Consider the following 24434-nt stretch of genomic DNA (forward strand, 5'->3'; position numbering starts at 1 on the left):
AAAACTCGTCTTATCTGAATGTGTAATTTGCACAATTAAATGTCCAGATCGAAGAAAATCGGTAAGATGTAGATTGTAATTAAGATACCTTTTGTAAAGAGGCGCGAGTTGCGACATCCAGGAACTGGACGGATAATAATCGTATTGAAGAAAGTAAGACTTACAATTCGATGAGGCAATTATTTCCGCGTGTAAAAATAACGTTTAGTCTTACAAGTTTACATAAGTCATACAATTATTCCAGTTCACACAATTAACATTGCATTGTAAAAATAGCATTGAAAAGTGCACGCGATAACTTAATTATTCTCAGTTTTTCTTCTCGGAAAACGCTTATATAATGAAAATCTGATTAGATCGTGTTCTTGACACTGACCTTTCGTGTCCACCTAATTTCAACTAATTGAAATAATGAAATTAAAACGCTCATTATCTAATAAACGTGTTTGCCCATACACGTTCGTTCAAATCCTTTAAATTTATTATTATTTACTCATTGATAATTACACACTTGTGATGGACTTGAAAAATGGATAAACATGTTTGAGACGTTCCCAGATTTGTAAGAATTGTGAAAAGAAAGTTGCGACACTGCACAAATGACCAATGACCATAAACATTGACCCAACCGCGACATAAAAGGGAAAATTGAAGAAATATGTCTGTTGATGATATGAGAAAATGCGGCGCGCAATAAGAGATGCAATGGGAGCAAAGTCAACAGGTTCGTGATTGCTTTTATTCTATTACCAATAGTCAATAAAAGATCATTTTTCTTAGGTCATGTCTGGAGTTCTTCGAATGTTCAAAATCCCAAACATCGGAAATTTGAATCTGGGGTTTTACCATGAGGTTAATAACTTTTTGTCAAGGTTTAGGTTGTGCTGAAATCCTGAAATACCTAACTTCTCTAATTCCAAACCTCACATCTGAAGAAAAAACGAGGCAAAGTGCACAATAAATTAAAAATCATGATAATCAAATGAGCTAAATAGCCCGGGGCCCGCTAGACAACTCAACTTGAGCAAAAAATAAATTAACAAGAGCCAGTCAAATATTAAAATATTCGATTTATTCGTCTAGGATCACAACTCAAAGAAAAAAAATTAAATTGGCGAACCTTAAATTTACTCCTCATTTATTTTGAATAATTATGACCTTGAAATGCGGTATTCAAAGTAAATGAGGAGTAGATTGAGTCCTTGTCAAAGAAAGCTTTTAAAAACGAATCTAGGCAAGAAAAACACAAAAAGCCTTCAGATTGTCGAGCAAAAGGAGCTTTTAAATGCGAGCCAGACAAAGAAAAGGCCTTCAAATGCAAGGTTAGATGCACGCCCAGACTAGAAAAAGCCTTCCGGAGCAAATTCCAACTTTTGAGTCCCCAAGTTAATAAAATTCTCAATGATTAATTTATCTTGAAGTTTTTTGCACGTTTGCGTTGGAGAGATTTCAAAGTACAAACAATGCAGTTCAAGAAAATTGCATTTATTGGACATAAAAACGGGCAACAGAACGAAAATCTATACTTAGGAGTAATAAAACCTTGAATATAAAATCCTCGTTTTTATGGGCAATAAACATGAGAATTTTTTATGTTAAAAGACAAATCGGATATTCTTATCAGTTATTCGAATACATAAACGGAAAAAATGAACCAAAAGTCATATCGTAGCTAGTTAAACTAGTTTTAATTAAACTCAACAAGTATGTGCTTTTAATTACAGAAATTCATTATTTTTATAACCTTGTCGTTCACCCTTAAAGCTACGAAACTTGAAAAAATAGTTCTAATGAGACGATAATTATATCCATCCATTCACTTGACTGTAATTATAATTAATTAAATTAGTACAAGTCCGATAGATTAAGTTCCCCAAACTTATGTAACCGAACAGTGCTTAAACTTGAAAAAGACAAGAAACTCGTTGCTCAACATTACAAAACACCTCAGCCAATTTAAAGAGTTAAAATTCTCGTTTTTGACACCACGTATGAAACTTTATTGCAACAGCTGCAATTTTATGTCCGTCACTATAAAGTCATGATTACTCTTCTTCAAGGTTGGACTCACCTGTTAAGCGTCGCGACGACTCAAAACATCACAAAGCTTTGTTTTTGGGAGAGTCGATACCGAAAGCTCGAAGACGTGCGCATGGCAGAGAAGGAACTAAGTGTGGTTAAATTAGACTGTTTATGCATTTTAATGAGGTTGTAGGATGACATTTTGTTATTTTCATCAACTAGAAGCGGGCGGACATGTGGATAAACAAAAAGTGCTCATTTAAATAAATTTAGAGGTATTAATATGTAATATCGAGAAATTTGGTTTACAAATAAGCGAGGTTGAAGTCGAATATTATTTGAATAAAACGATTTATTATGGATTTTTGAACCAGAAAACTTGTGCTGTCATTGTGAAACTGACGTGTTTTATTGTACGACTTTAAATTCATTATTTTTGTTATTATTCAGAATTTTATTGAAAACGGCGGAAATTTTTGGGTCGTAGGAAAATAAAAAAATTCTATAAAAATTTGTCACTAGCTCTAAAATTTTGTAACTTTTCCCAGTAGATAAACAAGTCAAAAGTAGTAAATCCTTCAAATTTCACTGTTTGGAGATTAAAACAGCAAAAGTTACACAATTTTATAAAAAATGACAGAAATTTTTGGGTCGTCCAAAAATAAAAAATTTCAAAAAAAGTCTGTCTCTTGCTCTAAAATTTTGTAACTTTGCCCAGTAGATAAATAACCAAAAAGTAATAAATCCTCCAAATTTCACAGTCTGGAGACTAAAACTACAAAAGTTACAAAATATTGTAGAAAATGACAGAAATTATTCGGTCCTCCAAAAATGAAAAATTTCTAAAAAATTTGTCTCTTGCTCTAAAATTTTATAATTTAGTCCAGTTGATAAACAAACCAAAAGTAAGAAATCCTCCAAATTTCACTGCTTGGAGATTAAAACTGCGAAAGTTACAGAATTTTATAAAAAACGGTGAAAATTTTTGGGTCGTCCCAAAATAAAAAATTTCAAAAAAAGTCTGTCTCTTGCTCTAAAATTTTGTAACTTTGCCCAGTAGATAAATAACCAAAAAGTAATAAATCCTCCAAATTTCACAGTCTGGAGACTAAAACTACAAAAGTTACAAAATATTGTAGAAAATGACAGAAATTTTTCGGTCCTCCAAAAATGAAAAATTTCTAAAAAATTTGTCTCTTGCTCTAAAATTTTATAATTTAGTCCAGTTGATAAACAAACCAAAAGTAAGAAATCCTCCAAATTTCACTGCTTGGAGATTAAAACTGCGAAAGTTACAGAATTTTATAAAAAACGGTGAAAATTTTTGGGTCGTCCAAAAATAAAAAATTTCTAAAAAATCTGTGTATTGCTCTAAAATTTTCTAACTTTACCCAGTTGATAAACAAGTCAAAAGTAGTAAATCCTCCAAATTTCACTGTTTGGAGACTAAAACTACAAAAGTTACAGAATTTTATAGAAAATGACAGAAACTTTTGGGTCGTCCAAAAATAAAAAATTTCAAAAAAAATCTGTCTCTTGCTCTAAAATTTTGTAACTTTGCCCAGTAGATAAATAACCTAAAAGTAATAAATCCTCCAAATTTCACAGTCTGGAGACTAAAACTACAAAAGTTACATAATTTTATAGAAAATGACAGAATTTTGTGTTCGTCCAAAAATGAAAAATTTCTAAAAAATCTGTCTCTTACTCTAAAATTTTGTAACTTTGCCCAGTTAAGAAACAACCCAAAAGTAGTAAATCCTCCAAACTTCACAACTTGGAGATTAAAACTGCGAAAGTTACAGAATTTTATAGAAAACGGTAAAATTTTTTGCGTCGTCCAAAAATAAAAAAATTCTAAAAAATTTATTTCTTGCTCTAAAATTTTGTAACTTTACCCAGTTGATAAACAAGTCAAAAGTAGTAAATCCTCTAAATTTCACTGTCTGAAAATTAAAATTGCAAAAGTTACAGAATTTTATAGAAAATAACAGAAATTTTTTGGGTTGTCCAAAAATAAAAATTTCTAAAAAATCTGTTTTTTGCTCTAAAATTTTGTAATTTTGCCCAGTAGATAAACAAGTCAAAAGTAGCAAATCCTCCAAAATTTCACTGTTCGAAAATTAAAATTGCAAAAGTTACAGAATTTTATAGAAAATAACAGAAATTTTTTGGGTTCTCAAAAATAATAAAATTCTAAAAAATCTGTTTCTTGCTCTAAAGTTTTGTAATTTAGCTCAGTTAATAAACAAACCAAAAGTAAGAAATCCTCAAAATTTCGCTGCCTGGAGATTAAAACTGCAAAAGTTACATAATTTTATAGAAAATGACAGAAATTTTTGTTGGTCCAAAAATGAAAAACTTCTAAAAAATCTGTCTCTTACTATAAAATTTTGTAACTTTGCCCAGTTGATAAACAAGTCAAAAGTAGTAAATCCTCCAAATTTCACTGCTTGGAGATTAAAACTGCGAAAGTTACAGCATTTTAATAGAAAATTCTGAAAATTTTTGGGTCGTTCAAAAATAAAAAATTTCTAAAAACTCTGTCTTTTACTATAAAATTTTTTAACTTTGCCCAGTTAAGAAACAACCCAAAAGTAGTAAATCCTCCAAATTTCACAGCTTGGAGATTAAAACTGCGAAAGTTACAGAATTTTAATAGAAAACGGTGAACATTTTTGGGTCGTCCAAAAATAAAAAATTTCTAAAAAATCTTGTCTATTGCTCTAAAATTTTGTAACTTTACCCAGTTGATAAACAAGTCAAAAGTAGTAAATCCTCCAAATTTCACTGCTCGGAGATTAAAACTGCGAAAGTTACAGCATTTTTATAGAGAAAATACTGAAAATTTTTGGGTCGTTCAAAAATAAAAAATTTCTAAAAAATCTGTCTTTTACTATAAAATTTTGTAACTTTGCCCAGTTAAGAAACAACCCAAAAGTAGTAAATCCTCCAAATTTCACTGCTCGGAGATTAAAACTGCGAAACTTACAGCATTTTAATAGAAAATTCTGAAAATTTTTGGATCGTTCAAAAATAAAAAATTTCTAAAAAATCTGTCTTTTACTATAAAATTTTGTAACTTTGCCCAGTTAAGAAACAACCCAAAAGTAGTAAATCCTCCAAATTTCACAGCTTGGAGATTAAAACTGCGAAAGTTACAGAATTTTAATAGAAAACGGTGAACATTTTTGGGTCGTCCAAAAATAAAAAATTTCTAAAAAATCTTGTCTATTGCTCTAAAATTTTGTAACTTTACCCAGTTGATAAACAAGTCAAAAGTAGTAAATCCTCTAAATTTCACTGTTTGTAGATTAAAACTGCAAAAGTTACACAATTTTATAGAAAATGACAAATTATTTGGTCGTCCGAAAATGAAAAATTTCTAAAAATTCTTGAGCTGTCATTGTAAAATTGAGACGTGTTTTATAGCACGACTTAAAATTCATTATTATTTTTATTACTTTAATTTTTCACGTCACGTTCTAACATCCGCTGTTCAATAAAATGACGTACTTTCTAATATCGTAGACGTCAGAATCGAATAAAATGACTTATTAAAATTATAGACAGTTTTCTCTGATGTAACGTTATTGTTTATCGAACACTTTCATAACATAATTTCTCTTTACTATATCTATAAAAATAGTAAAAAGGAATTGTTACTAAAACTGCATTTCCCTCAACTAAAAAGCGGAAAATATCTAATAACCTTTAAGGAAATATTTTCATGATTCCGGTCACATTCATATTTTTTTTTGACTCTCTAAATTAGCTTGATTAGCGACATTCAATGAATTTTCCTGCATTTTCGGCTCTTCCCTTTTACTGGTTCAAATCTTTTCGCTTTCGCTGTTCCAGATTTATTAAAAAAAATGAAGGCAAATTGTGCAGGAATATGCAACATCGTAATTTCGACCCAAACTATAATTAAATTAATTAGCCAACAAATTAAAACGAAGCGTTTTTCACAAAATCCGCTCTTTACACATAAACACTTTCGATGTTTTCTGTATAAAATTAGATAGTAATTTATGTTATCCACAGCGAGCGTGTTTGCGGAAACTTAATCTAGTACAACGCACTTTTATCGAATTGAACTCAAATTCAAAAACACCACCTTCGGAGGGTTTTTGACTTAAATCTCGCTGATAATGACCGCCACGAGATGTTTGTAAACACTCGAGATACAGAATGAAGTTCTTCCGGAGTCAAGGTTACAACAGAAATGTTACGTTTTAGGAAACCGCACGGATTAAAATGCAGATTTCAAGATTGAGATTTCCTAGGAAATCGCCGAAGGACGATCTGTCGAAAATCTACATGGTCAACTGATTTTTTGTGTAAATAAATTTTGATTTGGCATTTGCGAATATTCTTTGTGTGCTAGCGGGAAGTATTTTTCACACGAACAGCTTGTCACATTGTGCTGAGGAAGGTAATGAATGAATAATCAATTTAACATGTGGTATGACAACACGAATAATAAGTGCAATTATGATAAATGTGCTTGTCTGTGTCAACAACTAAACCGCAGGCTTAGTGAGATGCTAATAATTTTTGTTTCATAACTTTAAATGCTTTTTGTTGTAATAATTATGGAGTTTTAACAGCGCACCTAGTTAATGCGGTTTCGTGACATTTTATTAATTAGATTAGAAACAAAACATGTTAACATGAGCAGTGAGATATTCGACTCATTTCGATGTTTTCATAATTATAGTAATTTATTGTTCACTTTGAGGCAACTTTCTTAACCGCAATGTTTTCTATATTAATCTATGTAATTAATAAATTTTTTAATTATTGTTTAGATCGATTGAAATGTTTTTTGCTCGGTTTTATATTACTTAATTAATAGTTTTTAACTTGATATTAAAAATTGATTCGAATTCCTGATGGTTTATAAAACCAGAAACGCACGACTATAATATTGGGCGCATACAGTCAAAGAAGCTCTGTATTGTTGGTTGTCTACAGTTAAATAATTTTTTGTAAATTTATTTTAGTGATAAAAAAAACCTTATCTAATGTGGTTTTTTCTTAAAGATCACAGTCTAAAAATATTTAAAATATGTTTATTCATAATAATTTAATAAACATTTTCGCCACAGGAATGTCAAATTAAAACTATGAATTCAATGGAAAATCGCACGTTTCGTCCCAATAATAATTATAATTAATTATATAATTTTAACTTCGCACAGCCTTGAGTAAAAAGTCAAAGGAAGTTTGGCTTTTTCATTTTACTCGGAACCAGCTCAGTTACATTTCTGCCAAGTAATAACAGGCCTATTCTGATAGTTGTTATTGCGAAATGAATCATAAATCAGTTTATGATGATTTCCTCTAAATTGATAAAGCCTTGATTTTGTCAATGTTAACATAACGAATATGCAATTTTATGCATGAAAATTTTCCTGTTGTAACGCGGGAATCGATAAGGATTATTTTATATTTTAATTGTTGGAGTTTTGGCTCTGTAATTGCGCTTATAGTAGTTATTATTATGAAAAAAAGTGGAGGTAATTGGGTTCTGAGTAACCACTTCAGGGAATTAAGGTACACGTAAAAATGACGTATTATTTGTTGTTCGGAAATGAATTGTTTTTTAATAGTCGCTCTTTAATTTACATAAACTTTAATTAACAAATGTAAGAATGAGAATATCTACAATTATTATCTGACCTTAGATAGAATTTTATGGGTTGATAAATTATTGTCCTTGCATGTTCTAGTTTTTGACCTACATCTTAGAAACGTATTTTCTTAAAATATTATTAAAATATAAACTAAGTGTGCAACAAAATAAGCATTGAAATCTTTGGATTTTTAATTTTTTTTCCTTGGACCATTTCATAGATCAAACCTTGGGATTCCGATTTTGTTGAAATGCTTTTAATTCTGCGATAGTTTTAGCTTAGATTATAGAAATTTTACTGTCAGGAGATTAAAACTGGCAAAGTACATACATAAGAATTTTATAGAAAATAACAGACATTTTTGGGTCGTCCGAAAATAAAAAAATTCTAAAAAGTCTGTTTCTTGCTTAAAAATTTTGTAATTGGGGCCAGTTGATAAAAAAGTCAAAAGTAGTAAATCCTCCAAATTTCACTGTCTAAAGATTAAAACTGCGAAAGTTACAGAATTTTATTGAAAATGACAGAAATTTTTGAGTGGTCCAAAAATAAAAAATTTCTAAAAATGTTGTCTCTTGCTCTAAAATTTAGTAATTTGGCTCAGTTAATAAACAAACTAAAAGTAGTAAATCCTCCAAATTTCTAGGCCTGGAAATTAAAACTGCGAAAGTTACAAAATTTTATAGAAAATAACAGAAAATTTTGGGTCGTCCAACAATAAAAAATTTCTAAAAAGTATGCCTCTTGCTCTAAAATTTTGTAATTTAGGCTAGTTGATAAAAAAGTCAAAAGTAGTGAATCCTCCAAATTTCACTGTCTGGAGATTAAAACTGCAAAAGTTACAGAATTTTATTGAAAATTACAGAAATTTTTGAGTAGTCCAAAAATAAAAAAAATTCTAAAAAATTTGTCTCTTGCTCTAAAATTTTATAATTTGGCTCAGTTAATAAACAAACTAAAAGTAGTAAATCCTCCAAATTTTACTGCATGGAAATTAAAACTGCGAAAGATACAAAATTTTATAGAAAATAACAGAAATTTTTGGGTCGTCCGAAAATAAAAAATTTCTAAAAAGTATGCCTCATGCCCTAAAATTTTGTAATTTAGGCTAGTTGATAAAAAAGTCAAAAGTAGTAAATCCTCCAAATTTCACTGTCTGGAGATTAAAACTGCAACAGTTACAGAATTTTATTGAAAATGACAGAAATTTTTGAGTAGTCCAAAAATAAAAAAATTCTAAAAAATTTGTCTCTTGCTCTAAAATTTTGTAATTTCGCTCAGTTAATAAACAAACTAAAAGTAGTAAATCCTCCGAATTTCACTGCCTGGAAATTAAAACTGCGAAAGTTACAAAATTTTATAGAAAATAACAGAAATTTTTGGGTCGTCCAACAATAAAAAAATTCTAAAAAGTATGCGTCTTGCTCTAAAATTTTGTAATTTAGGCTAGTTGATATAAAAGTCAAAAGTAGTGAATCCTCCAAATTTCACTGTCTGGAGATTAAAAGTGCAAAAGTTACAGAATTTTATTGAAAATATCAGAAATTTTTGAGTGCTCCAAAAATAAAAAATTTCTAAAAATGTCTCTTGCTCTAAAATTTTGTAATTAACCTCAATTAGTAAACAAACCAAAAGTGATAAATCCTCCAAATTTCACTGTCTGGAAACCAACACTGAAGTAGTTACAGAATTTTATAGAAAATGACAGAAATTTCTGGGTCGTCCGAAAATGAAAAATTTCTAAAAAATCTGTCTTTTGTTCTAAAATCTTGCAATTTCGCTCAGTTAATAAACAAACTAAAAGTAGTTAATCCTCCAAACTTCACGGTCTGGAGACCAAAACTGCAAGAGTTTCAGACTGTTATAAAAAATGCCAAAAATTTTTTGATCGTCCGAAAACGAAAAATTTCTAAAAATTTTCTCTTTTGCTCTAAAATTTTGTAACTTTACCCAGTTGATAAACAAGTCAAAAGTAGTAAATCCTCCAAATTTCACCGCTTGAAGATTAAAACTGCGAAAGTTACAGAATTTTATAGAAAACGGTGAAAATTTTTGGGTCGTCCCAAAATGAAAAATTTCTAAAAATGTTGCCTCTTGCTCTAAAATTTTGTAATTTAGCTCAAGTTAGTAAACAAACCAAAAGTGATAAATCCTCCAAATTTCACTGTCTGGAGACCAAAACTGAAAAAGTTACAGAATTTTATAGAAAATGACAGAAATTTCTGGGTTGTCCAAAAATAAAAAAATTCAAAAAAATCTGTTTCTTGCTCTGAAATTATGTAACTTAGTCCAGTTAATAAAAAAGTCAAAAGTAGTAAATCCTCCAAATCTCAATGCCAAAGTTACAGTGTATAAGAAATGACGGACATTTTTGGGTCGTCAGAAAATGAAAATTTGTCTGTCTCCTGCTATAAAATTTTGTATTCTTTTTCCTCATCTTCAAAGATAAGAATTTTTTTGCCATTTTGAAAAAAAATTGAGTTACTTCAACGAGCTGCACTTATACAGTGCCAATTCGACCTTGTTTTTGCCTGAAGATTCCAGAGTTCAACAGAATGATAAAAACCGACCTCAGAAAGTCATCTCTGCCATCATCATCCCACAAATAAATCAACAGACAATCCATATAAGGCTCCCCATATGACATATTAAATCGTCACAACCCTGCGGATGTCGTCAACAAAACAAGCCATGACATCATTATTTGTGATGATGCTGGACATTCCCCGAACACCAAACCACACTTCCAAGACAAAAGTCGCAGGTTCCTCTGTATCATTATTTATAAATAGAACAACAATTCATATAATCACCGAAAGTAACACTTTTCAACGCGCGAAAAAGACCAACCGATGACCCACAACCAGGCGGTTATTTCTTAATCGCCCCAAAATAGATTTGAAGAAACGTGTTTAATCACAATCTAATTTTACACGGAGAAACTTTTCAAAGGAGGCGCGCTTTTTTCATGGAAGGGGAAATCAGCGACGTCAAACGCATGTCATCTCCGCGGCTTTTATATTTAGTGCGCTGAAATTGCTTTTCGCCATAAGCAGAAGAGAAGCGACTTGCGGCGAAGTGGCTTAAGTTGTTGCGCGAGATTTTTCAAAGTTTACAAACAAAATGAGAGTGACGTGGGCGGTTTTTTTTTCTTTGAGCTTTCTGGCTGCTATTACTGCTCTTCCTGGTGAGTTAATTACTATAATTTTTTAATCAAGGCCGGTTCCTTTTATTCCTAGTCAATAACAATATTTCTAGTCATTTAATTGGAGAATTTTCTGACTTGGGCGAGTTTCTTATCGGGACCTATTAACCTTATTGCTTGAAGATTCTTCATGATCATGACACATGTTTTTAGAAGCAATGGTAATGCAAGGTTTTGCGACACTACCAAGAACTTTTCAATGATAATAAACAGTTATTTAGACCCGCATTAATAAATTGAAAGCATACAGGAAACACTAAATAGTGGTTGTTGTCATTACATTCTCATTATAAGATAATAGTTATGCAGGTACAAACGCGCTTTTATAATTGGAAAGGATATTGATTGGGCCCCAATATGGCACACCAAGGCTTATGCAAAAAAATATTTCAACGGAAGGATGTCAACGCAATTGTGTCATTTTTAAACAAAACGAAATTATCGCTGACCATGAAGAAAATTGAATAAAAATGCAGCAGAATGCTGTTTGACAACACTCCCAGACCGGCTCATGAAATTATCTCGTTAAATAAACAATTATCGGCTTTAAATAGACGCACGTAAAACCGGTAATTTGTAAAAAGATTCGCTGAAAAACATTCCAGAAGAAGTTGAGCGATAAAACGAAAACGCTTTGTTCGAACTAGATTTACCGGGACTTTACACCTGTAAAATTGAAGTTTTTTTTTATTTATTTACATTAAAAAATGGCGAGCGCAGTTTGCAACAACAACGTAAATAATCGTCCTGGAAAATTGAACAAATTACCTTCGAAACGTAATTTATGCAGCAATAGAATTCGTCCATGAAAAATAATTCCACGGTGCAATAAAACGGATTTATTAAAATTGTTTCTCAATTCTCAGTTTGAAAATTACGAAATTCACAAATTGGGTTTATTTTTGTATCTTTTAAACGAAATCTGTAAAATTCGTAGAGAAATCCGCTTATTTCAATGGTAAATGACGATTTTTCGTAGATTCTGGCCGTTTTCTGGATTTTATTTGCAGGGTAGAGATCGAAATCTACCAGTTTTTATAAAGATTCAACGGCTAAATCGCGCGAAAACAGCAGAAATCTCCACGAAATGTGCAAAATTTGTAGAGAAATTCGCTTATTTCGATCGTAAATGACGATTTTTCCTATATTCTGGGCGTTTTCTGGGTTGGATTCGCAGAGTAGAGCTCGAAATCTAAAAAACTAAACTAAAAAAAAATTCTAAAAAGTTTGTATCACGCTCTAAAATTTTGTAATTTAGCTCAGTTAATAAACAAACCAAAAGTAGTAAATCCTATAAATTTTACTGTCTGGTGATAAAAAGTGCCGAAGTTACAGAATTTTTTAGAAAACGGCAAAAATTTTTGGTTCGTCCGAAAATAAAAGAATTCTGAAAAATTTTGTCTTTTGCACTAATATTTTGTAAATTAGTCCAGTTGATAAACAAGTCAAAAGTAGTAAATCCTCCAAATTTTACTGCCTGGAGATTAAAACTGCGAAAGTTACAGAATTTTAATTTAAAACGGCGGAGATTTTTGGGTCGTCAAAAAATGAAAAATTTCTAAAAAATTTGTTCCTTGCTCTAAAATTTTGTAATTTAGCTCAGTCGATAAACAAACCAAAAGTAGTAAATCCTCTAATTTTTACTGCCTGGAGATTAAAACTGCGAAAGTTACAGAATTTTATAGAAAACGGCGGAGATTTTTGGGTCGTCAAAAAATGAAAAATTTCTAAAAAATTTGTTCCTTGCTCTAAAATTTTGTAATTTAGCTCAGTCGATAAACAAACCAAAAGTAGTAAATCCTCTAATTTTTACTGCCTGGAGATTAAAACTGCGAAAGTAACAGAATTTTATTGAACGGCGGAAATTTTTGGGTCGTCCGAAAATGAAAAAATTCTAAAAAAATCTGTCTCTTGCTCTAAAATTTTGTAATTGAGCTCAGTCGATAAACCAACCAAAGGTAGTTAATCCTCCAAATTTCACTATCTGGACATTAAAGCTTCGAAAGTTACATAATTTTATAGAAAAATGTTAGAAATTTGAGTTGTCTAAAAATTAAAAAATTCTAAAAAATCTGTCTCTTGCTCTAAAATTTTGTGACTTTGCCCAGTTGATAAACAACATAAAAGTAGTAAATCCTTTAATTTTTACTGTCTAAAGATTAAAACTGCGAAATTTACAGAATTTTATAGAAAACGGCGGAGATTTTTGGGTCGTCAAAAAATGAAAAATTTCTAAAAAATCTGTCTCTTGCTCTAAAATTTTGTGACTTTGCCCAGTTGATAAACAACATAAAAGTAGTAAATCCTTTAATTTTTACTGTCTAAAGATTAAAACTGCGAAATTTACAGAATTTTATAGAAAACGGCGGAGATTTTTGGGTCGTCAAAAAATGAAAAATTTCTAAAAAATTTGTTCCTTGCTCTAAAATTTTGTAATTTAGCTCAGTCGATAAACAAACCAAAAGTAGTAAATCCTCTAATTTTTACTGCCTGGAGATTAAAACTGCGAAAGTAACAGAATTTTATTGAACGGCGGAAATTTTTGGGTCGTCCGAAAATGAGAAAATTCTAAAAAAATCTGTCTCTTGCTCTAAAATTTTGTAATTGAGCTCAGTCGATAAACAAATCAAAGGTAGTTAATCCTCCAAATTTCACTATCTGGACATTAAAGCTTCGAAAGTTACATAATTTTATAGAAAATGTTAGAAATTTTAGTTGTCTAAAAATTAAAAAATTCTAAAAAATCTGTCTCTTGCTCTAAAATTTTGTGACTTTGCCCAGTTGATAAACAACATAAAAGTAGTAAATCCTCCAATTTTTACTGTCTAAAGACTAAAACTGCGAAAGTTACAGAATTTTATAGAAAACGGCGGAGATTTTCGGATCGTCAAAAAATGAAAAATTTCTAAAAAATTTGTCCCTTGCTCTAAAATTTTGTAATTTAGCTCAGTCGATAAACAAACTAAAAGTAGTAAATCCTCTAAATTTTACTGCCTGGAGATTAAAGCTTCTAAAGTTACATAATTTTATAGAAAATGTTAGAAATTTTTGAGTCGCCAAAAATGAAAAAATTCTAAAAAATCTGTCTCTTGTTTTAAAATTTTGCAACTTTGCCCAGTTGCCCAAACAAAATAAAAGTAGTAAATCCTCCAAATTTCACTGTCAAAAATTGCCAAAATTACAGAATTTTATTATATTTATTATATTAATTAACGGCGACAATTTTTTTGGTCGTCCGAAAATTAGAAATTTCTAAAAAGTCTGTTTCTTGCTCTAAAATGTTGATTTTGAAATTACCAGTTTTTATCAAGATTCAACGGCTAAATCTCGAGAAAACTGCAGAAATCGTCGAGAAATTCGCTTATTTCGATGCTAAATGACGATTTTTCGTCCATTCTGGCCGTTTTCCGGCTTGAATTCGCAAAGTAGAGCTCGAAATCCAGAAAACTACCAGTTTTTATCAAGATTTACGGCTAAATCGCCAGAAAACAGCCGAAAGATTCTGTTTAAATTGGCCCAGTCTTTGCGTACCAAAATCGGTCCGCCATTTAAAGAGTTCTGGACTTACCAAACTCAATCAAACTAGTTTTTCTTGTTAGAAATAGCATTCTTATCACTGCGACATTGAAAAGTTAAAAGCTCGACGATAACCGCATTGCTTGCAGCTAATTAACCACTCAACCATCGCGATTATTCCAGGCATCCGCCAGGATGATTTGATAACCATTCCTGGTCGTTTCAGCCTCGTCAACGGTTCATCGAATCACGTTAACAACAATGCAGAGGTCAATAAACTGCATTGCTTTCATTAAAACTGACCTACAACGCCCATTGCAAAAACCTTCTTAATTCACAACAAAGTTGTTTTATTATCATAACGTTTTCGATGATTATATCAACGCACGTGACCTCTTAGATATGAAAAATTGCTCGCCGTTGGCAGATTTTCCGATATTGATAGTGGAACGTCCTTGCATGGTAGAAAATTCGTGTCCCATCCATAAATGCGGATATTACTAAAGTCGTGCTAACGCTGAGTCATTTTGTTGTTTACTCATCTGCAATACCTGATCAACCTTGAGCAAGTTCTATTTTTAATGAAATGGATTTCAGCGAAGCAGGATCCACGAGAAGAGGTCGAATTCATCCCGCTTGAAGAGCAAAGCGGGGAGACAGGGGTGGAGATCCAGCCATGGTTCGGGAACTTTGACGGCCTCTTTGAGAGCGTCGCAGGTAAATTACTATATTTAGACTCAGGACTATCGTGGGATTAATTACCCAGCACCCACAATAATTAATTCTATATAAAAATGGGTGTCCATGGTGGAATTTCTGAGTACACCATGGCGTTCTGTGCCTGCGTCACGGGTGCGTACTTCTGCTTAATCACCCATGATCTTATTTTTTTCCAGGAATCATGGCCAGGATGCGCCAACAAATGGACTATTTCTTGCGGCAGCTTCCCTTCCGGAACAGTACCATTGGTAGCTCACCCTTCCCGGAGTTCGCCGTGGGTATTCCCGACATCGATTTGAGCAAAGGAAACACGACTTCAGTCACCAAGGTACGCTAATTAAATTCTCGGCACCTTGACAAACAATTATTTTAGGTGATCGACGGTCACAAGGTTGTGATTAACGAAACTGAATATAAACAAGAAGGAGAACACGGCGGCGCCTTCTTCAAAGTGCGCATTATCGACGTCCTTCCGGACAGCAGCGAAATGACCACGGAGAAGAACTCAGAAAGCATCACCAACCCACCTAGAGATCCCGAATCCGTCGAAAACAGCTTCGAAAACGAAATCCCGAAAAACAGACAGATTGAGGTTGGTAAAAATAAAGCCCCCGAGAAACTCCAAGTCGCTTGAGATCTGCATGAATCCACATTTTTTTTTAGTATTTTACTACGATTTTACGTAATAGTATTCAGGCCTTGAGAACATGTAAAACCGCTAACAAATAAAGTTCTAGGTCTTGTTACGCGACAGTTTTACTAGTGACTAACGCTTCTGTGCTGCTAACTCTCTAACTTTTCAGTGTTTCTTGCACTACTTCATTTCTTTGCACTCTTTCTCTCCAGGAAATTGAGACTTTTGAGCCGAGAACTTCCCCCTTGCTGCAAGTCCGAGACCCGTGGGCGTCTTTAGAAGCTTTTGAGAGTTTCGAAGACAATGCGATTGATTCTCGACCTGACTTAAGTCGAGACACTTATGTTAATCAGCTCCTGGCAGATGCCGGAGCGCCACGGAACCCAGACGCGGAAGTTTTCAGTGATGTGGAGCTTGTCAGTCCGACGGGACCACAACGATTTCAAAGAATGATCGACCCGAGATAAGAGGTCCTTTCATCAGACTGACACTTTTTATTCATCACTTGCCAAAGAATCTCGTTATTTATTATCATTGCTCTTTGTACTAATGTTCGTTGGTAATGGCTATGACTATTTATTTTTTATACAGTAATAAATTATTGTCTTTACTAAGATTTGTTTTTGTGCGTACCTGTGACCTAGAGAGCACAAAAGGCGGCGTGGAAACGCATACTGAAAGTGCATTTGTATGCACCACCTGAAAACCTTCAGCGCGCGGGTATTTGTTAGCTACCAAAGTTAGTCACTTGCTCTAAAATTTTGGAATTTAGCTCAATTTAATAAACAAACCGAAAGTAGTAAATTCTCTAAATTTCATTGTCTGGAGATAAAAACTACGAAAGTTACTGAATTTTACTGAAAACGGCGGAAATTTTTCGGTCCTCCAAAAATGAAAAATTTCTAAAAAGTCAGTCTGTTGCTCTAAAATTTTGTAATTTAGTTCAGTTGATAAACAAGTTAAAAGTAGTTATTCCTCCAAATTTCACTATCTGGAGATTAAAACTGCGAAAGTTACAAATTATTATAGAAAATGACAGAAAATTTTCGGTCCTTCAAAAATGAAAAATTTCTAAAAAATCTGTCTCTTGCTCTAAAATTTTATAATTTAGTCCAGTTGATAAACAAACCAAATGTAGTAATTCCTCCAAATTTCACTATCTGGAGATTGAAACTGCGAAACTTACAAAATATTATAGAAAATGACAGAAATTTTTCGGTCCTCCAAAAATAATAAATTTCTAAAAAATTTGTCTCTTGCTCTAAAATTTTATAATTTAGTCCAGTTGATAAACAAACCAAAAGTAAGAAATCCTTAAAATTTCGCTGTCTGGAGATTAAAACTGCGAAAGTTACAGAATTTTATAGAAAATGACAGAAATTTTTGAGGTGTCCGAAAATGAAAAATTTCTAAAAAATCTGTCTCTTGATCTAAAATTTTGTAACTTTACCCAGTCGATAAACAAATTAAAACTAATAAACCATCCAAATTTCAAGGTCTGGAGTTTAAAAGTTACAGAATTTTATAGAAAATCAGACATTTTTGGGTCGTCCAGAAATAAAAAAATTCTAAAAAGTCTGTTTGTTGCTCTAAAATTTTGTAACTTAGTCCAGTCAATAAACAAGTTAAAAGTAGTTATTCCTCCAAATTTCACTATCTGGAGATTAAAACTGCGAAAGTTACAAAATATTATAGAAAATGACAGAAATTTTTCGGTCCTCCAAAAATGAAAAATTTCTAAAAAATTTGTTTCTTGCTCTAAAATTTTATAATTTAGACCAGTTGATAAACAAACCAAAAGTAAGAAATCCTCAAAATTTCGCTGTCTGGAGATTAAAACTGCGAAAGTTACAGAATTTTATAGAAAATGACAGAAATTTTTGAGGTGTCCGAAAATAAAAAATTTCTAAAAAGTCAGTCTGTTGCTTTAAAATTTTGTAACTTAGTCCAGTCAATAAACAAGTTAAAAGTAGTTATTCCTCCAAATTTCACTATCTGGAGATTAAAACTGCGAAAGTTACACAATATTATAGAAAATGACAGAAATTTTTCGGTCCTCCAAAAATGAAAAATTTCAAAAAAATCTGTCTCTTGCTCTAAAACTTTATAATTTAGTCCAGTTGATAAACAAACCAAAAGTAAGAAATCCTCAAAATTTCGCTGTCTGGAGATTAAAACTGCGAAAGTTACAGAATTTTATAGAAAATGACAGAAATTTTTGAGGTGTCCGAAAATGAAAAATTTCTAAAAAGTCAGTCTGTTGCTTTAAAATTTTGTAACTTAGTCCAGTCAATAAACAAGTTAAAAGTAGTTATTCCTCCAAATTTCACTATCTGGAGATTAAAACTGCGAAAGTTACACAATATTATAGAAAATGACAGAAATTTTTCGGTCCTCCAAAAATGAAAAATTTCAAAAAAATCTGTCTCTTGCTCTAAAACTTTATAATTTAGTCCAGTTGATAAACAAACCAAAAGTAAGAAATCCTCAAAATTTCGCTGTCTGGAGATTAAAACTGCGAAAGTTACAGAATTTTATAGAAAATGACAGAAATTTTTGAGGTGTCCGAAAATGAAAAATTTCTAAAAAGTCAGTCTGTTGCTTTAAAATTTTGTAACTTAGTCCAGTCAATAAACAAGTTAAAAGTAGTTATTCCTCCAAATTTCACTATCTGGAGATTAAAACTGCGAAAGTTACAAAATATTATAGAAAATGACAGAAATTTTTCGGTCCTCCAAAAATGAAAAATTTCTAAAAAATTTGTCTCTTGCTCTAAAATTTTATAATTTAGTCTAGTTGATAAACAAACCAAAAGTAAGAAATCCTCCAAATTTCACTGCTTGGAGATTAAAACTGCGAAAGTTACAGAATTTTATAGAAAACGGTGAAAATTTTTGGGTCGTCCAAAAATAAAAAATTTCTAAAAAATCTGTGTATTGCTCTAAAATTTTCTAACTTTACCCAGTTTATAAACAAGTCAAAAGTAGTAAATCCTCCAAATTTCACAGTCTGGAGACTAAAACTACAAAAGTTACATAATTTTATAGAAAATGACAGAATTTTGTGTTCGTCCAAAAATGAAAAATTTCTAAAAAATCTGTCTTACTCTAAAATTTTGTAACTTTGCCCAGTTGATAAACAAGTCAAAAGTAGTAAATCCTCCAAATTTCACTGCTTGGAGATTAAAACTGCAAAAGTTACAGCATTTTATAGAAAATTCTGAAAATTTTTGGGACGTCCAAAAATAAAAAATTTCTAAAAAATCTGTCTCTTACTCTAAAATTTTGTAACTTTGCCCAGTTAAGAAACAACCCAAAAGTAGTAAATCCTCCAAACTTCACAACTTGGAGATTGAAATTGCGAAACTTACAAAATATTATAGAAAATGACAGAAATTTTTCGGTCCTCCAAAAATAAAAAATTTCTAAAAAATTTGTCTCTTGCTCTAAAATTTTATAATTTAGTCCAGTTGATAAACAAACCAAAAGTAAGAAATCCTTGAAATTTCGCTGTCTGGAGATTAAAACTGCGAAAGTTACAGAATTTTATAGAAATTGACAGAAATTTTTGAGGTGTCCGAAAATAAAAAATTTCTAAAAAATCTGTCTCTTGATCTAAAATTTTGTAACTTTACCCAGTCGATAAACAAATCAAAACTAATAAATCCTCCAAATTTTAAGGTCTGGAGTTTAAAAGTTACAGAATTTTGTAGAAAATCAGACATTTTTGGGTCGTTCAGAAATAAAAAATTTCTAAAAAATTTGTTCCTTGCTCTAAAATTTTGTAATTTAGCTCAGTCGATAAACAAACCAAAAGTAGTTAATCCTCTAAATTTCACTACCTGGAAATTAAAACTGCAAAAGTTACAGAATTTTATAGAAAATGACAAATTTTTAGGTCCTCTGAAAATGAAAAATTTCTAAAAAGTCAGTCTGTTGCTCTAGAATTTTGTAATTTAGTTCAGTTGATAAACAAACCAAAAGTAAAAAATCCTCAAAATTTCGCTGTCTGGAGATTAAAACTGCGAAAGTTACAAATTATTATAGAAAATGCCAGAAATTTTTCGGTCCTTCAAAAATGAAAAATTTTTAAAAAATCTGTCTCTTGCTTTAAAATTTTATAATTTAGTCCAGTTGATAAACAAACCAAAAGTAAGAAATCCTTAAAATTTCGCTGTCTGCAGATTAAAACTCCGAAAGTTGCAGAATTTTATTGAAAATGACAGACATTTTTGGGTCGTTCAAAAACAAAAAAATTTAGATTAAAACTGCGAAAGTTACAATTTTCAGTAATAAATTATTGTCTTTACTAAGATTTGTTTTTGTGCATACCTGTGACCTAGAGCGCACAAAAGGCGGCGTGGAAACGCATACTGAAAGTGCATTAGATGCACCACCTGAAAACCTTTAGCCTGCGCGAATGTTTATTAGTGTTGGGGCCTCCAACATGAAGCCACTTATTCTGCTTCTCTTCCTCCTTTCCACGGCTTTTATCAACGCCCTTCCGTGCAACTTCATTCAAGTCCACAACGAAAACAACTATGGAGTCTCGTAGGAAAACCAAAGGTACTTTCGTTGAAATAATAAAATTTTTTTAGGGATCTCCCACGCAAAGGAAATGAGATTCATATAAACATCGGCCACGGCAGCGATTTATTAGATGATGACACCCCCACGCCTTCAACTGTCTCGTATGAATCAAAATAGAACTTAACGAGCGCTAATTTCTGTTTTAGGACAAATTCGACGAAATCCGATGTAGTTTTGCATAAAAATATTTATGACATAAATTACGAGAAAGGAATGTACGATTATGCCGATGACGACTTTATGTAACCGCATTAAATAATATTCTAACCACAAGACGCAAATATATTGAAATGGTTCATACAATTCGATTTTTTACCCGTCTAATCAACCCCTAAATAATGAACCACGTATCGACTTCCACCCTTCCGTGTCTATTCAAATATCGCAACAATAAATACTCAGTCATTCTATTGTCTCATCAAATTTGTTCGTTCGTCATAAAGACAAATTAAAGTATCGATCCGAACCCACTGAAATTAACATCATTCTAATTGAGCTTGTCCGTCGAGTTAGAATGAATTACTTCAACCACTCGATCAAAGACATCCGATCGTTGACGATTTTCTACAAAATCTGCGGGATTTTGGCAGTGGTGCCCTGTCACTCGTTCGACAAATCCTGCGAGAAACTTTCCAAATGGAAAAAAGTGCAAGGAGTGCTCCTGATCGCCACGATAGCAGCAGGAACTGCGTACTCCATGGTAGTTCGCCACATCGCGTTTAAAGAGATCTACACAACGACGCACCTCATCTGTGACTACATCGACGAGTTCTTCGTTGTGTCTCTCGCCTTTACTGTGATCTTCAATTCCTGTTTTTGTGAGAAGAAGTACTGGATTCAACTCCACAATAATCTGCAGTATATAGATGAGGTGCTCAAGAACACAGACGCGCGGCAACGAAACATCCTCCATAACCCCTCCTTGCAGTTTCTGGTCTATTTCCTTCTGTACGTCTGTGGCTCGTTCTTCTTACTCTACACCTGGATGGAAGAAATGGGGGTTGCCACCCTCAAAGCCTACTCGATGCACCAATTTTGCTACTTCTACGACGTGTTCCTCCACTTCCTCATCTACAACATGTCTTCAGGTTTCAAAAGTCGCTACGACGACGTCAATACGATCTTAGCGAACCAAACCAACGATTACTGTGAAAAAAAAGTCATCATCTCCCTCCGCAAAATCGAAAACATCCTCCAGTACCTCAGCGAATCCGTGGAGCTGTTTAACCAAGTCTTCGGCACAGTGCTTGTGTTCATCACGGGGAAAAGCATCGCGCAACTGTTGAGCTGCCTCAATTTCCTCACCAACAACTTGAAGGTTGGAGACGCCGATTTCAAAGAACGAATCTTCGTGGCGAATTTACTCCTCGTGCTTTACACGCTGGTAAAAACCGTTTTTTGGTGAGGAAGAAACTGTGATTTGTTGCAGATTTCCGTGAGCTTTGTGATGATCGCTGCTGATGGTGCAACCGCTTCTAGTAAGAAAACTGTGGCGTTGTGTTACAAGTTTCAAGAGCAGTTTGTCACGAAGAGTGAAGCTAGACAGGAGTTGTTTAAGTTGGCTCAACAGGCGACGGCCAATGCGGCGGTGATAACAGCGGCGAATTTTTTTCAGATTAACAAATCCACGCTTTTTGGGATTTTTGGGACCACGACGACGTATTTTATTATTATTTTACAGTTCAATCAAAGTCTTGCGGGGAAATGAAGAGTCGGAGGATGAAGAGTTTAATGAAATATTTTCGCTATCTTGAAAAACACGGTTTGCGCAAGGTGCGATTAGATTAGGTTTTTTTTTTCTTGACAATTGTATCTGTGGTATTTAAAAAAAGGGAAACGCACGCCCTTAATTTTATTATTAGAAAAACAGAAAAGTAATCAATCAAGGAAACTTTTTGCGCGTTTTAAAAAATTATATAAGCACTGTAATTTGACGAGATCCAATTTGAATAAAATTGATTGCACTTACCAATCGCAGAAGCGTCGTGATTGTCCTACACAGACACCACAAATGCAACAAACAAAAATTTAACAATGCTTAAAAGCAAGTGATGTTATCATTTATCATAGTTATCAAACCCACATACTTAATTAAAAATTAGATTCAAATTCGTTGATTCACAACGAACCCGTTAAATTTCAAAATTTGGGTAAAATAAGTAGAAATTAAACCTAAATTGTGATGGTCCGTGCTCACTTTATCAAGCGAGTAAAACGCCGAAATTTTCACCCCAAATTTCTGCAGAAAAAATGACCTATGAACACTTTTTTATGTATTTTCTCTAATATATAAGTCAAACTAACGCAAAGACGGCGCAGTAATTAACTCATCCGCTTCCCCCTATTTACCCTATTTGTTTACCTGCCCGACTGAACGAAAGCACATGTGTATGTAAACCAAAAAAAGCACTTAATTTAACAAACAGATAAAACTCGAACTATATAATTTCAGTACGTGATCCGACCCCGCACAAAATGCTGAAAATTTCTCGCCGCGACATCCGCTTCATGAACTTCTTGTACACCACCAGCAGCATCCTCTCGCTGTGTCCCCGCTATGACTTCAACACCCAAACTCTTCGGGGCCCCATTTTCAACAAAATCCACGCCGGTGTGGCCTTCATTGTCTTCGCAGTGACGAGTGCTTTTGTTTTTTGGGAAGAAACTTTTCAATTTCACGTAACATCAACCATGTTAATTCTGGCGTCTTTTAACGACGTTTGTCTGGTCCTGTTAACTCTCTCCATGCAGTTAATTTCGGTTCTGTTTAACCAAGACTCGTGGTTGAAACTCAACAAAAATTTGCATTATGTTGACTACAGACTCAACAACCAAAATAAGAAGGAGACGAATTTTTTCAAAAATGTCTTCGTGCAGTTTGGGGCGGCCTTCGGGTTCTTTATGGGCATAAATGTGTACGTGACGTACACGTGCTATAAAATAGTACCGGAAATAGTGTTATCCAAGTCGTTTTGTGTGAATTCCGTTGGTTATCTCAACGAATTCTTCGTCTGTGCTTTAATTTGCAACTTAGCTGTTGCTTTCGAGTATCGATTTAAGGATATCAATAAAGTTTTGTGTAAAGTCCACCTGCAAACCCTAAAATAGCAAAGTTTGACGCGGTGAAAACCATCAGAGAAACGGGGGCGCTGTGGAGAACCCTCACTAAAACTGTGGTTTATTTCAACAGGATTTTCGGGTGGCCTCTTATATTGATCACCGCGAGACTAATAGGGCAGATTCTCCAGTCTTTGGCGCGTATGCACTCAATTTTTACCACAGATTTGACGTTAAAGAAAGACGCTTTTTCGCAACATGTGGCGTTGCCGGATCTGATGATCGTCGCTTATAGCTTCGTGAGTAATAACTGAATTATGTGAACCAAATAATGAGTTTGTTTTAGATTCTTATGGTGTTTGTTGTCATGAGTTGTGACTCAGCAACTGCGGCGTCTAAAGACACGATGAATTTGTGTTATAAAGTCCAACAGAGCTTTTCCGAGGATTCGAAAGAAAGAAGAGAACTGCTCTTGTTGGCTAAAGAAATTCCAGACAATATTTCGAAATTCACAGCTGCGGATTTCTTTGAGATTAATAAAAGGACGTTCTTGGGAATCCTCAGTGTCACGACCACTTATTTTATTATTGTGATTCAGTATAACTCAAAATAGAAATTATTTTGAATCTTGCGCCTATTTTTAATTATGTCAAAAAAGGTTTTAAAAAAAAACTTACATCTAGTGACTTTAAGTATTAAACCAAAAGTTTGATTTCCGCCAGTTGGCACGCTTTGAATAAATTCTAGTATTGTCGTACGTAAATTTTGAGCCCGGATTTGGAATTTGCGTAAAACGATGTATAATAACGCAAGTTTACTCCAAAAAATAAGCGAGATATCGATAACAGAAGTTTGGCATAATTTTAGTCATGAATTTTTACAAAAAATTGCAGCTTTCGACTTTTGGAAAATCTAAAAACGATTTCTTATGTAAAAAATCGCGAGAAAAACGATGCCGCAAACCGCATTCCAATATCTGGAATAGTTTCCGAGATATCGAGCATGAATTGTTTCGAACCTTCAAAAATTTGACCCTCTGGCGACAACCCAAA

General features: G+C 32.8%; 4 protein-coding genes and 1 pseudogene across 6 annotated transcripts in view; 4 read left to right on the forward strand and 1 right to left on the reverse strand.

Moving 5' to 3' along the window:
• LOC148166243 (ATP-binding cassette sub-family G member 1-like) overlaps nt 1–22318 on the reverse strand; it is a 42478-nt gene extending 20160 nt beyond the window's left edge. The window contains exon 1 of one of the 2 annotated variants that reach the window (XM_088049341.1): nt 22295–22318. The gene's annotated coding sequence lies outside the window, so the exon portion shown is untranslated. Of the gene's footprint in view, nt 1–2071; nt 2126–22294 lie in introns of those variants that run through there. The other variant, XM_088049342.1, reaches the window with a different exon arrangement.
• LOC148166244 (uncharacterized) lies at nt 10688–16350 on the forward strand. Its single transcript, XM_088049344.1, has 5 exons — nt 10688–10848; nt 14980–15099; nt 15279–15430; nt 15476–15694; nt 15949–16350. Exons 1-5 carry the CDS (start codon nt 10785–10787, stop codon nt 16201–16203), a joined length of 810 nt encoding a protein of 269 aa, XP_087905470.1. The 5' UTR covers nt 10688–10784; the 3' UTR covers nt 16204–16350.
• On the forward strand, nt 20105–20663 carry LOC148166245 (uncharacterized). The gene is made up of 3 exons (XM_088049348.1): nt 20105–20286; nt 20334–20426; nt 20472–20663. The coding sequence occupies exons 1-3, from the start codon at nt 20156–20158 to the stop codon at nt 20569–20571; spliced, it is 324 nt and encodes a 107-aa protein (XP_087905474.1). The 5' UTR covers nt 20105–20155; the 3' UTR covers nt 20572–20663.
• LOC148166246 (uncharacterized) lies at nt 20834–23600 on the forward strand. Of its 2 annotated transcripts, XR_015771049.1 has the most exons (3): nt 20834–21709; nt 21755–22098; nt 23516–23600. XR_015771049.1 is itself a non-coding variant. In XM_088049343.1 (2 exons), the coding sequence occupies exons 1-2, from the start codon at nt 20840–20842 to the stop codon at nt 22031–22033; spliced, it is 1149 nt and encodes a 382-aa protein (XP_087905469.1). In that variant the 5' UTR covers nt 20834–20839; the 3' UTR covers nt 22034–22205. The 2 variants fall into 2 exon arrangements, 1 of the variants encoding a protein (XP_087905469.1); XM_088049343.1 differs by lacking the exon at nt 23516–23600 and having other exon boundaries at nt 21755–22205.
• LOC148166247 (uncharacterized) lies at nt 22801–23995 on the forward strand (annotated as a pseudogene).
• The last annotated feature ends 439 nt before the right edge of the window (nt 23996–24434 follow it).

This window comes from Gnatocerus cornutus, unplaced genomic scaffold (assembly GCF_029298725.1).
Source record: "Gnatocerus cornutus isolate USDA-ARS CGAHR unplaced genomic scaffold, icGnaCorn1.1 ctg00000023.1, whole genome shotgun sequence".
Taxonomy (NCBI): domain Eukaryota; kingdom Metazoa; phylum Arthropoda; class Insecta; order Coleoptera; family Tenebrionidae; genus Gnatocerus; species Gnatocerus cornutus.